The sequence below is a fragment of the Bradysia coprophila genome, unplaced genomic scaffold (assembly GCF_014529535.1).
Source record: "Bradysia coprophila strain Holo2 unplaced genomic scaffold, BU_Bcop_v1 contig_232, whole genome shotgun sequence".
In the NCBI taxonomy this organism is placed as follows: Eukaryota; Metazoa; Arthropoda; class Insecta; order Diptera; family Sciaridae; genus Bradysia; species Bradysia coprophila.
Window position 1 is genome coordinate 8,784,543 of NW_023503493.1, and position 13,656 is coordinate 8,798,198.

The following is a 13,656-nucleotide window of genomic DNA, read 5'->3' on the forward strand; positions in this document are numbered from 1 at the left end:
AACCTGCTGTTTTAATCAACTGTACGATTAGTTCTATTACTTTAGAGCGTCGTCGGCTAATTTCGAATGGGGAACTCCTGTAGCCATCGTGCTTCTTCTACAAAATTTTGTGTCCTCGGTTGTGCCGCTTAAAGTGAAATCCAAGTTTTCTTTTTCTTAATTTTTCTTTAATTCTTTAAACGGTTGAACATACTTCCACAATTCTAAAATTATATCACCAACTCAACTAAGACATAACGCAGCCTATTTCGCTTAGTCTCTAATCTCTATTCCAACTCATTTCCTTTCAATCCAGAGAACTAATTACTGTTGACGAGTGTAAGTTGCTTTCAAATGTTTGGTAGAATCCGGTGTATTCGATGTGGCCATACTCAGTTCTTGTTCCAACGTATTCTCATCGACAAGCCTAAATGTTCGCTCAACCTGAAAGAGGTCATACAAAATCATCGAAAAGAAATTTTTTAAAAATTTCAGCAAAGTCTTACGCCTAAGACTTGTGGTTCCTTAGCCCCGTTCATTCTTCCAATGCTAGTCGACTTCAACGATATCGACGATCGATCCCAAGAGCCCTCTTCAACTGTGGTCAGCCCTATAGAAGAATACAAAAACGTTATAACAACGAACCGTCGCTAACGGTACAAACATTAGAGTAAAGTCTACCAAAATTGTGGGCCACCATAAACGATACCGCTGTTGTACCGGCATGTGCACGTAGGAATCCACTTTCTAGATGCATGGGATTGCCGCGCTCGGGATGCGACGATGATCCAGTGTAGGCGAATAGTGGTTGTTTGCCGCAAAGTCGAAATTCGATTTTGTCGTTGTAGGAAAAATCGGAAATGGTTGGATAGTGGCCGGCACCATTTTTACTTTGCCATACGCCAGCTATCCAAGCGATTGGACGAAGGATTTCGGGAATTTCGCTGGTCATTGTGACTTTATTTTTTGAAATTATACCAACGATCTGCGTGTTAGATGAGAAAGTACCGGAAAACAAGAAATTTGAAAACATTGAGAAACTTTGAAACTTCTGGTACATCTACGAGAACATATAACAACCAAGACTTACATTGGATGAAAAAGGAATGAATGGTTCAACGATTCTAAATAATTGTTTCTGTTTTGATGTTTGACTGCTAAATTCACTCGGATCGTAATAACAAGTTCTTATTACTTTGCTTAGTCTAAGAGGAATAACATTTGATGACACATATAGACAACTTTTAGTCTAAGAAAAAATTTGTTAAAAATACTCAAATTTATATAAATTACCTAAGTATCTTATCGTACTCTCCGGGCATGGCAAAAAACGCGTACTCCACAGATTCTTGGGTCCTTAAAAAATATTAAAAAGAACTCGCGTTTTCCATTCCATCTTGACGAGATTGACCCTGCTCTTGTATTTATTCATGAAATGTCATCCTGGAGTCAAAACAACTTATCTGGGCACCAATTCTCGAGAATTCAAGAATTCGTAAATTGACAGTTGTCACCTTAAAAGTTACAAATCGTATGGACTACTGTTAGTGTTAGCTTTAGAGCTCGTACAAGAATTGTATTTCATTCACTGACGTTAGCTTTTGTCGCTTAGTTAATACTGTCAAAGTTAATTGTAAGTTTAGATCAGACCTCCCACTTCTCCTTATTTTCCTTATTCTCCTTATTTTTGATGAACCCTCCTTAATCCTCCCTATTTTTAGTAAATTCTCCTATTTTCCTACTTTTTCGACAAAAAAACGAATGAACATATGAAAATTACCTCATTATCGACACAAGCTTATGCACATTTATTGGCTGGAACTAGAACGTTAGTGAATACAACCGTTTTAAATGTAAAATTTTCGCTCGCTTCGCTCACTTATTACTTTATATTATACTCACTTGTACCAAACAGGTACCAATTATTGATTAAGAACAGTAGAACACGTTGTATGAGCTAGACCTACAGAGAATCATTGTGATATGAATAGTTCTATCAAGGCTAAAGAATTATTAAATGCAAGGAGTTCAACCGCTGGACTCTTCAATGTGTAGTTATACAGAGTAGCATGATTGATTCTTCTAAGTGGGAAGTGATCTTTCAGCTTATAAGTGTTAGATCCGAGGGGGAAATCACTCTTTTGATTTACACACGACTTGCAAACGATTTACATGATTTACGTGATTTACACGAATAGACAACTTGCGTGGTCTTCTGGAAATATTTTATTATTGTCATTCGGGTTTCAAAACCCTTAAATACACAATCTTACACATCTTTTGAGTGAATTAGTATTTTAAATCAGCAATTTAAATTTTCCTAACTCGTCTACGTCATCATTCTCATTTGCGAGTAGTTGTTTACATTCGAATAAGTATTTGTTAATATTTTCGTTTTTTTATGTTGGTACGTTAATAGACGAACAACTAATGACGTAAGCGCAGCTTTGCGAGTGTGCTAGTGTATGTATCGTACTTTCCTCTGAAATAAATGTTCTTCAATAATTAAAAAAAAACCTAAAGAATATTTTGATAAGGTGTAGTGGTAAATTATGTTTATTTTAACATTAAATTTCATTTAAAAATGGTTCGATGTGATTTCACGATTATGCAACATGTCTATTGCAAATCACTGCATTTCTCAACATTTATCAAGGATTTTTCATAATTATCATGTCGATTATGTTCAGACCAACAAGGAGAAAATAAAACACGTTCAAATTAAGAGAAACTACCAGGTAATTGCAGTGAAATCAAGTGATTTATATTAACGTGTAAATCATGTAAATCGCGTGTAAATTAAAGGGTGATTTCCCCCAAGGTTCTGAAAGAACATGTTAAGACACCCACGAGCAAGGTTCTGAAAGAACAGGTTAAGACACATCTGAGTTGATCACGAAGGCGGTGACACACAAGTTTTGACAAATAGAGACTATTTATTTAACATACTCATAACAGATTGTTTGAAGTGTCAACTTGAAGAAAAAAAATGGTTTTTATCAAGTTGACATTTCAAACAATCTGTAATGAGTATGTTCAATAAATAGCATCTATTTGTCAAAATTTGTGTGTCATCCGCCCTCGTGGGTGTCTTAACCTGTTCTTTCAGAACCTTGCCTACGAGGGCAGCTGACACACAAATTTTGACAAATAGATGCTATTTATTGAACATACTCATTACAGATTGCTTGAAATGTCCAAAGTATATAAACATACTGAAGGTAATGCAAATCCACAAAAACTCACGGAACCCTACTTTCGGGTGAATATAATTTTTACAATGTTGGCCACTAGTTAAATTCACTTTGTTAGGTTGCACATTTATACTCAACACAAAAAATTGTATGCAGAGCAACACATTTCTACCAACATTAACACGCCAACCATCACGCAAGCAACATAACAAATCTTATATTCACCCGAAACTTGGGTTCCGTATAATTTGTGATCCGCTGAGCATTTGCATTACCTTCAGTATGTTTATATACTTTGGAAATGTCAACTTGATAAAAACCTTTTTTTTTTCTTCAAGTTGACACTTCAAACAATCTGTTATGAGTATGTTCAATAAATAGTCTCTATTTGTCAAAACTTGTGTGTCACTGCCTTCGTGATCAACTCAGGTGTGTCTTAACCTGTTCTTTCAGAACCTTGATTTCCCCCTCGGTTAGATCTAACACTATATGTAAGACTGTATTACCCGAGAGAATCGCATATCAATCTCATATTTTACAAAGATTCGCAAATTAAATCACGTTTTCACGTTTCGATTTGGCAACGGGCTGTGGATACATGAAGCTCGGACGAAGACAACTACGAATAAAGTGAACACAAGTCATTCGATTTTTTCACAATTGAGCCTTAAATATTTTGTGCATTGGCGTTCATTTCTTTGATAACAGTCACGAATCTCCTTATTTTATGACTATGAAAACCTCCTGAATCCTCTTGATTTTTAAGAAATTTCCTCGTTACTCCTGAATTAAGGAGCTCATTTTTGGCGTGGGAGGTCTGTTAGATTTTGTCCGTGAAGAATTATCTTGTCAGTGAAACTTAACATTTTTGATGTAAAAAGGTTTTCGATTTTCGTGTTAATGAATAATAATAATTTGTTAGTCATTATGTGTTTAAATAATGAAAATCAATTGATTAAATTTTGTGTATGTTGCAACGACAATTGTCAAAATTCACTTTCATTAACTCAGCGCGTTTACTGAGCGACGAAAAAATAGAATTTCTGTACGGGCTCTTAAGGTAGCAACTGTCAATTCAAATTTTCGTAACGTTAAATGTGCTTTCAGTCTAAAAAAAAATTCATCCGTTTACAACAGATGTTCATCCGTTTACAACAGATGTTCATCCGTTTACAACAGATGTTCATCCGTTTACGTAAACTCCGCCTACATTCTATTGTTTGAACACATCTGTCAAGTACACGGATGAAGTAAACGGACGAACCTGAATTGGGCTTTATTTCACCGACTAGCGGCTGGTTGTATACTTGACTTTAGACTGAAGAAAGTGAAATATTTCTTGTTCTCTTGAATGAATATCGCGAGCTTTCCGTTTCAGTGCAATCTAATTTTCATTAGAGTTTGTAGAAAGCACTAGGTTTGTAGAAGCTTTTTTAATCTAACAAAAAAGTCAGGTTTTTCGCCACAGCAATACAGGCAGGACTAGCACTACATTGTTCATTATTCGTGTTTCAGCAACGCACTTCAAGCATACCTGGTACGTTTAATAGAGTACTGAAACTGGAAAAAATATCAATCAAAGAGTACTTTTTGAATGAAAAGTGTTTCCAATTTTTTTACTGTGCCAAAAGTTGTTTGATACACTGTCCAGTTTCAGTACTCTATTATGCGTACCATTTATGCTTGAAGTGCAGAAGGCCCGTAGACATAATTGGATAACCTTCCAGAACTTCTTGTGGGAAGATGTGACAAACTGTCTATTGTATCTATCAAGAAAAATTCGAATGGCCCCGTAATAATACTTCTGAATCTCAATGATCTGTAGCTGGAACTTTAAATGGACTCTCGAAATCTCTATAAATTGGTGGTTTTTTTAAGGAATTCTTGAACATTCCAAACTCTTGAAACTATCGAAACAAAAATTTAAGTTCTAGAAAATAGGCCTTGAATAAATACAGCAACAGTGAGATAACTCCAAAGAACGGAAACACTTTTTCGACTTAAATTCATGAAAACCCGATTCATTTGTAGAGACTAGAAACTATTAAAACTTCTGAAAAAATCCGTTTTTTTTATCAGTCCAGGGTCGATCGTCATTCGCAGGCGCAGCTTATTGTCTTCCGCAGCGAATTACATTTTAAGTCACAGCCCTGCTTCTAGCATGAACATACAAAATATTCGAAGGCTGTAGGCACTCCGTTTCTGTTGTACAGATACATGACTTGCTTTCGTTGTATGAGTTAAAACGTTCAATACAATCAAAACTCAGCGGTAGCTCGTATCACTAAAGCCTCCAAATTTGACACTTGTCAATTCATTGTTCATGCTAGTAGCAGTGATGTGATGAAGTGGTTTGGCGATTTACCTGAACTGATGTTTATCATAAAAGTAAAACGCGGGCTTCAGTGAGACGAATGCCAGCGTAAGCCAATGAAAATCAAAATTGTATTGCGTAGTTTATTCATATAAATTCTCTTCATTTATATTGAATGTACTAAAATGTTAATTGATCTGTTGATTATATACACATTTGATGGAATTGATTCTATATACCTATACATTCGATGATTATTTACAATGTTTCTGTGCAGGTATTTTACGTGGACGTCCACGTTTCCTCACAACGATCTCTTTTCCATGTACCGAGCGGTCTCGATCTGTTTGTCCTATTTCACTTTTCACTGTAGACTCACTCGACGCCAATGCGTCGGCAGTTCTATCAGTGAGGTTCTTCCCTATAATATTGGCCAACTGATGGTGTTTGTTGAAACTGAGACCTTCAACTCCTTATGAAGTCCAATTTCGATTTTGGTGGCTTTGCTTGGGACAAAGTTCTATTAGAAATTGTGGCTGTGTTGAACCGACGAATTCCTATATTTTGAGAACGTGAAACACTATAGAGATGTTGCTCGTATGAATGTTTATTTTGCTCTGATCTTATTCTTACAATTTACTTGTATTTATACCCCAAGTCAAGGGTAACTAAATCTATTTTAATTTAATTGAACACTTTGATTAATTTAGTTCGTAGAGTGAAAACACTCCTTGTTCGATTTCCGACAGTGTTGGCCTTTAAGCCAATGTTAATGGTCCATTTTGTCCTTCTTCTTAAGCTTCTTCTTCTTATCACCGCCTTGCCACTCCTGTTTCTTTGCGATGCACACGCGACAGTACCAATCTTCGTTTGCATCTGGAGGAACTTGAATACCGACGCAAACCCTACATGGGATAAAATAATTGTCAGTTTTGTCACTTGGGAATTTTGTTTTTGAAATTATTAGCAGCCTCACACCAAATGTTACACGGAACAGTGAATCGTTGCGATAAAACTGACTCCCTAGCCAATTTTTGAGGTAATTTTATTCGATATCGGAAAAATTGACTCGATCACTGTTCGACGTAGCATTTGCATTGGCTGCTTTTTCCGTATGTATGAATCTATCTCTACTCACCAATGTAACCACGCATCACATCCATCGCAGCCGATCATTGGTGTTCCATCATCTACCCGACCACAGGCAGGACATATCCACACCTGGTTTCCGTCTGAGTCCTGTGAAATTGAAAAAAAATTGTTAAAATGTTTGCGTTAGATTGGTTTGACGCCGCGGAGACGGAGATTAATGTTAATTTATGCTTTACTACAGTGTGATAAGGATGGGATTGAATGTAAATAAAAGGGAGTGATGGCGATCATTTACATGTGTTCGAAACTGTACTTTCCAAGTCACGTTTATTGCATTCGGCATTCGTCATGGAAACAATTGGAATAAACTTGAAGGTTACACTTTTGAGTTACGATTTCAGCTGGTTGTTTGCTCTGATTTCATCATTTATGTTCGTTTCGTTTAAACAGAGAGGTATGCAGAACACATCAAAACGACCAGCTAAAGTAAAAGCATAAATGTGTAGCTTCTACTTTGAATGTCATTGGATTTACGGAATCAATTTTCTAAGAATTAACTCAATCCTATACCAGTTTCGAAGGAGAAACTGTAAATGTAAGCGGTTAGGTGTTTTAAGCGAATTACGACGATAAAAGCATGCAAACTATTGCTACAGGAAATGAATTACAAGCTAAGACGATAGATGGAAGTCATGAATGAACTAAAGAAACTAAAGTCAAATGTCCTTGGAATTAACTGAAATGAAAAAGTAGACGAACAAACTACGTATGAATAACACTCAGAACTAAAACAGGAAAAGGAAAGGAAAACCAGTAAAAAGAACAATTTCCTCCGGCAGCGTTTTCGTTTTCTTTTCTCTAAAGTCAACTCTCTCCTTACCCAAAAGTACAACGCTGGGCCAATTTTGTCGTTTGGCGATTTAGAACTCTTCGATGAACAGCTTTTCGATGACGATTTCTCGTTTTTCCTTTTTGTTGGATTCATTTTACGTTGATGTTTCAACGATGAACAGGCAATTGCAGCATTTGTACTGCCTTTGGGTCGTCCACGTTTCGATGCTGGCAGTTGTGTGATTGGATCCGTGGGTAATGTTCCAGGCGATTCAGTGTGATGATCAGCAGGATGTAGGTCTGACTTTTCTTCATCTTTTTTTTCTAAAAAAAAATTTTTTTTTTCTGTTTTAGAAGGAGGGCTAGAGAGATTTGACTGCTTCACTCTACTCAGATGACTTACACAGAGGTTTTCCACATTCTACGATTCGGACTTTTTTCTGCACATTTTTCGATCAAAATCTAACGGAAAACTGTTCCCCGATCAACAATTACAGCAGAGTTTATTTACGAGGAACGCCCTGGTATGATGCAATGATTAAATATTTTTGTTGGTTGTGATTAGTCGGGACACAGATAAATGTACTTTGTGAACGAAAAAGTATTAGATGATTGAACGGCTATCCATTGGCAACGATGTGATATTGGGTGGACGATCAATATTGGAGAGGATACTCTAACACCACAAGCAAGACTTGACTGGTTTTAATTTTGATTTTCTTGGTATGTTTGTACTCACAATGCACGACGATAGACGATTTTGTGTTTGAGTGGTCGATGGTGTCACGACTGTATAGGTACAGGTGATTGTTGTAACTGTGGCGTTTTCGGTCGTGACAAGTACACCGGCGAAGGAAGATGCTGTGATGGCATTACGCTATGATCTTCCTTGAGAATATTGGCTGACTCCTCGTCGGATTCGTAAGCGAAACTATCACCCTTAGTACGTGGATATGTTGGGGTATAGGGACGTGAGTCATCTGATCGAACAAGGCGATATATTTTTCATGTTTCAACCAAAACGAAAGAAAAAACTTTTTTCCCTTTGAAATGCGACGGAAGTGTTCCGAATGATTTCAAAAGTCAAACAATTGTACTTACTCTGAACGGGCGTTTCTTGCTTCGGTGTACGTGTGACTAGAGCGCTGAACCGTGTCAATTCCGGTGATGCTTCACGACTTCTATCCGAGTCCTGTTGCACCGATGAATTGTCATCTATGTCCATTTCCGATGTATGCTCCCAACGAATCGGTTTGATTGTGCTGCAAAAGAAAACATTTTTTTTTGTGAGTTAAACGTGTGGTCATTTCTATGAGATTGATAACTTACATTTTTCGATGCGAATCGGGTGTGTCAGGTCTCGGTGATGTTCCCAGTTTTAGTGTAAGTTTCGGCACAATCGAACTATCTGAATCTCTACCCGATCCGCCAGACGATAGACCCAGATCGCGCATTGGTGGTGTATTTGCCATGCCACAAAGAACACGAGCCAGTTCCTTTTCCTTTCGCTTCTCCTTCTTATCCTTTTTCGTCTTCAATTTCAATTCCTTGTCCTTGTGCTTGTTCTCCTTGTCTTTTCGTTTTTCACTTTTGCCTTTGCTCTTCGTTTTGTCCTTTTTGTCTTTCTTCTTCTTGATTTTGCCTTCTTTGTCCTTCTTATCCTTTTTGTGCTCTTTGTCCTTTCGCTTCTCGCCTTTCGATGACTTTTCTCGAGCAGAACTGTTTTCATTATCTGCATCCTCAACATTGCTATCGGTCATCGACTGTGTATTGTCCATGTTCAACCGTCGTTGTTTGTGCGGCGGAATGTAACCCATTTGATGGTCTGTGTGTGGTGATGCTATTCTCAGTGGTGATTCCATGCGTTTCGGAATTGGCGATGCCTGGTCATCGTATGGATCGTCCGCTATATTGATGGTTTCATTATCGATCTTCGGTTGTAGTGTTAGCGGTTTCGATTTGGTGTGACTGCTTGGCACCAGTGAAATGGATGTTGACGAGGCTAGAGACGGTTTGGTCGATGGCAAATAACTATTTGTCGCTGCTAGCGGAGGCGATGAAAGATCTTCCAATTTCAATGAGGCAGGCACATTACATTGCGCCATTTCGTAGTTGATTGGCATGGCCATCGGTTCGGGCACGGCTTTTTCAATGTGCGGTCGTTTTTTGCGAGGAAACGAGCCGAACATCTCAAAATTGGGCAACGGAAATGGTAACCGTTGTCGCGTTTGCAATGGAAAATTCGGGAACAATGGATTGCCGGGAATAAAACCAGGACCCGACCACGAATTCATTGGAAAGTTTTGCATAAACTCTGCTCCACGCAGATTGGCCATGTTACCCAAATTGCCACGCGAATGATTAGCAAACTGTTGCGTAACGTTTTGATCGTATAGCATTGGCGGTATGGGATCGGTTTTCTGAGGTGGCATTGCCTGTGGTGGTGGTGGAATGATCGGAGACGGTCCACCCATTGATAAGTCTGTTGCAGTCATTGGCCATGGTTGCTCTTTCAATTTTTTGTCCTCTGCCTTCAGCTTCTCCTTTTTCACACGAACTTCTTCCTCTTTCGGTTCTTTCAGTGCTTTCATTTGCTTTTTGGCAGCTGCCTCTAGCTGTTTCGGTGAATGCATTGATGACGCCATCATGTCGGTATCATCCACGGGAAATATTGATGATTCCGGCAGATTTATGTGCGGTGGTAGTGGTAGGCCTTGCTTGACTGCATCCTCTTTGTTTTTGGACGAGATGCGCTTGATAATGTTCAGCTTACGTTTGTCCGGTTCGGTGGACAATTTTCCTTCAAACATAAAGTTCGACGATGGCTGGGCCACATTTGGATGGAATGGTGGTAATTGATCCGGCATTGGCTGCATTGATTCTGGATTTGGTAGTACGTTTGATTGGTCGATGAGATCGATGGATGCATCAGTTCGTTCGTGTTTTGTATCCATTGGTAGAGTGGGATGTATAGCTGACGGAAACGTTGGCTGATTCACTTTGAACAGTTCGTCTAAAGCGTGGACCAAGTGCTTGTGCTTTGTTGCCGTTTTAATCTTTTTCACTTTTCCATCAAGAATGGACTTGTGTGGTTTGTTCGGATCTTTGACCGTGTGCTTTCTCGGTATTTTCGGCAGAGACGCTATCTTACCGATTTTCTGCTGTTCGGCCACTACGGACATTGGCGTACCATTTGGAAGGCAAATTGGGGCGACGATTGCAGGCATTTGCTTTGCTGGCGGTGGACCCATCGGTGACAATTGATGTCCATGCAGTCCATCTTTCAACGATTTTTCCTTTTTGCGTTTCTTCTCCTGCAGTACGGCCGCTGGCAATGTCTTCTTCTTCTTTATCTTTTCCGATTTGATTTTTTCGCCCTTTACCTTTTCGGCCTTAACACCGTTCACTGAATTCGACAACAAAGAGCCGACAGCTGCCGACGGTGGTTCTTTCGCTGGAGGTTTTTCCACATCTGCTACATGTATTATCGGCACTTTGGCATCAGGAAGCTTTCCCATCCGAGCCTCTGATATGAATCCAGATGTAGTCATCATAACGCTTGTTATTTCTCTGGTGTAACGGGTATCCGCTTCCGTTGGTCTGCTAAGTGAAATTGAATTGAAATAAGGTCCAGTAAAACATTCAATGTATGCAAGTGACTTACCTGATTGGTTTCTGATCGAACTGATCACCATGCATAGAAACGACCTCAACGGTTTGTTCTGCGCTTGTGTCCAATACTTCGGGCGGCTTTTCCTCATCTTAAAATGAATTGGAAAAGACGAATGTTACACAGAGAACTAGAATTACGGCAACAATGTACAACCTTCTCGTTCGGCATGCATCGGCGGCAAATACTCATGAATATGAACAGGTCGAGTGACCACCTCTTTACTGCCCGGCTTGAGAAAATTAAAATGGTTCTCTTTCTGTGCCGGATATTTCGGTACATCAATGGCACACGGTACTGGATCCACGTTGTTGACATACTCTTCCAAATCGGCAATGTTCACGTTCATGTCCTTGAAGGCCAACGCAACATCGTCCAGATTGGGCTCGGTTCGTCCATCTGAAATAATTTATTTTTGTTTTGAATCGAGTGCTACAATGGGTTAGGTTTACATTCTAAGCAAATATTCTTACACAACTCCGAGTAACGATGCGTCTGGGTGGCTATCTCTTTGATGTATTTATTCAATATGTCGCTCATTGCCTCCAAGGGCGTATTGGAAATCGAATTAAAGCCAATTGTTTGGCATAATTGGGCCACAGTCACCTTCAATATTTGCTGGGTGTACGCGCTGTAATCAGACATTTTTGCTGGACTTTTTCAAATTTTTCGATTAAAAAGAAAACAAAATTGAATTTAATTTAAAAAAGGAAACCGATGTTTCTGCACTTCAAATCAAGTTCACCGAGAACAAAACTCTATTGTGATAAACAACTGCGTTCCGCTCGTCACGAGATCACAATTAACACTGAATCACAAAGCGAGCGATAGTGGTTTTTTCCATTGCATATTCTTACCCATCGACGACTAATTAACAATTTCGGGGTCCTCTCGGTTCTCTTCGTTCTCTCTCTCTCTCTCTCTCTTTCATTCATACTATCTTAATCAGTAACACCATTTTGAATGGTACAATAGTCAACAGGTGTGTTTTTGACCTTCTAATTGAGTGATGTCAAGGTCAGCTTCGGTGCCATCGTGCTTCTTCTACAAAATGTTGTGTCGTCGGTTGTGCCGTTTAAAGTGAAATCCAAGTTTTCTTTTTCTTAATTTTTCTTGAATTCGTTAACGTGTCGGTTCAACATAGCCATTTGGAAAAATAGGCGCCAATTTAGTAAAGCTAAATTTTTAAAGGACCTCGGGCGCCATTTTCTTCTGCTCCACTTCAGGCGCCACGGGAATTTTCCCATTTGGCCCATATGGAAAAGGCGGCACTGAACATACCTCCACAATTCTAAAATTATATCACCAACTCAACTAAGACATGGTGCAGTCTATTTCGCTTAGTCTCTAATCTCTATTCTCACTCATTTCCTTTCAATCTAATTACTAATAACTAATTGCTGTTGACGAGTGTAAAATGCTTTCAAATGTTTTGTAGAATCCGGTTCCGGTGTATTCAATGTGGCTATACTCAGTTCTTGTTCCAACGTATTCTCATTGACAAGCCGAAATGTTCGCTCAACCTGAAAGGGGTCATACAAAATCATCAAAAAAATATTATGAAAAAACTCAGCAAAATCTTACGCATAAGACTTGTGGCCCTTTAGCACCGTGCATTCATCCAATTATAGTCGATTTAAACGATTTCAATTGAGGAATACAAAAGCGTTATAACACCGAACCGTCGCTAACACATTAGAGTAAAATGTACCAAAATTGTGCGCCACCATGAACGTTACCGGCATGTGCACGTAGGAATCCACTTTCCAGATGCATGGGATTGCCGCGCTCAGAATGCGTCGATGCAGTGTAGGCGAACAGTGGTTGTTTGCCGCAAAGTCGAAATTCGATTTTGTCGTTGTAGGAAAAATCGGAAATGGTTGGATAGGGGCCGTCACCATTTTTACTTTGCCATACGCCAACTATCCAAGCTATTGGACAAAGGATTTCGGGAATTTCGGTGGTCATTCTGATTTGAATTTTAGAAATTATACCAAAAATCTGCGTGTTAGATGAGAAGGTACCGGAAAAAAAGAAATTTGAAAACATTGAGAAACTTTGAAACTTCTGGTACATCTACGAGAACATAACAATCAAGACTTACATTGGATGAAAAAGGAATGAATGGTTCAACGATTCTCAAAAGTTGTTTCAGTTTTGATTTTTCTGCGGAATTCACTCGGATCGTATAATAACAAGTTCTTATTACTTTGTTTAGTCTAAAACAAATAACATTTGATGACACTTATAGACACCTGTTAGTCTAAGAAAAAATTATTGTGAGAAATCCCTAAATTCAAATAAATTACCTAAGTATCTTATCGTAATCTCCGGGCACGACGAAATACGCGTACTCTGCAGAGACTTGGGTCCAAACAAAATATAAAAAAACTCGCGTTTTCCATTCATTTTTGACGAGATTAATTCTGCTCTTAACTCTTATAATGATTCAGACCACTAGTTTTCAGTTAGCAGATAAAGTAGGAAACGTACATCAACAACCTTCGACCGTCATCCTGAAGTCAATCTACTACAACTTATCTGGGCGGCGATTCTCGAGAATTCAAGAATTCGTA

At 38.7% G+C, this 13,656-nt stretch overlaps 2 protein-coding genes across 3 annotated transcripts; both read right to left on the minus strand.

Moving 5' to 3' along the window:
* Positions 1 to 142: 142 nt before the first annotated feature.
* LOC119076432 (peroxynitrite isomerase THAP4-like) lies at positions 143 to 13,241 on the minus strand. Of its 2 annotated transcripts, none has more exons than XM_037183181.1 (4): positions 13,185 to 13,241; positions 661 to 964; positions 486 to 589; positions 143 to 423 (listed from the first exon to the last, which is right to left on the minus strand). In XM_037183181.1, exons 2-4 carry the CDS (start codon positions 929 to 931, stop codon positions 304 to 306), a joined length of 495 nt encoding a protein of 164 aa, XP_037039076.1. In that variant the 5' UTR covers positions 932 to 964; positions 13,185 to 13,241; the 3' UTR covers positions 143 to 303. The 2 variants fall into 2 exon arrangements, with proteins under 2 accessions (XP_037039076.1, XP_037039075.1); XM_037183180.1 differs by lacking the exon at positions 13,185 to 13,241 and adding an exon at positions 1,070 to 1,177 and having other exon boundaries at positions 144 to 423.
* Positions 6,083 to 11,740, minus strand: LOC119077200 (transcription initiation factor TFIID subunit 3-like). Its single transcript, XM_037184381.1, has 8 exons — positions 11,554 to 11,740; positions 11,237 to 11,479; positions 11,075 to 11,171; positions 8,740 to 11,013; positions 8,512 to 8,672; positions 7,460 to 7,734; positions 6,626 to 6,726; positions 6,083 to 6,392 (listed from the first exon to the last, which is right to left on the minus strand). The coding sequence occupies exons 1-8, from the start codon at positions 11,723 to 11,725 to the stop codon at positions 6,257 to 6,259; spliced, it is 3,459 nt and encodes a 1,152-aa protein (XP_037040276.1). The 5' UTR covers positions 11,726 to 11,740; the 3' UTR covers positions 6,083 to 6,256.
* Positions 13,242 to 13,656: the final 415 nt, after the last annotated feature.

Coding starts and splice junctions, on each gene's coding strand:
- LOC119076432 (XM_037183181.1), bottom strand. CDS start 931: ATGACCAGCGAAATTCCCGAAATCCTTCGTCCAATCGCTTGGATAGCT. Junction 590..660: donor TATGGTGGCCCACAATTTTG/GTAGACTTTACT, acceptor ATTCTTCTATAG/GGCTGACCACAGTTGAAGAG. Junction 424..485: donor AGGAACCACAAGTCTTAGGC/GTAAGACTTTGC, acceptor GACCTCTTTCAG/GTTGAGCGAACATTTAGGCT.
- LOC119077200 (XM_037184381.1), bottom strand. CDS start 11,725: ATGTCTGATTACAGCGCGTACACCCAGCAAATATTGAAGGTGACTGTG. Junction 11,014..11,074: donor TTCGATCAGAAACCAATCAG/GTAAGTCACTTG, acceptor AATTTCACTTAG/CAGACCAACGGAAGCGGATA. Junction 6,727..7,459: donor GCCCAGCGTTGTACTTTTGG/GTAAGGAGAGAG, acceptor TCAATTTCACAG/GACTCAGACGGAAACCAGGT.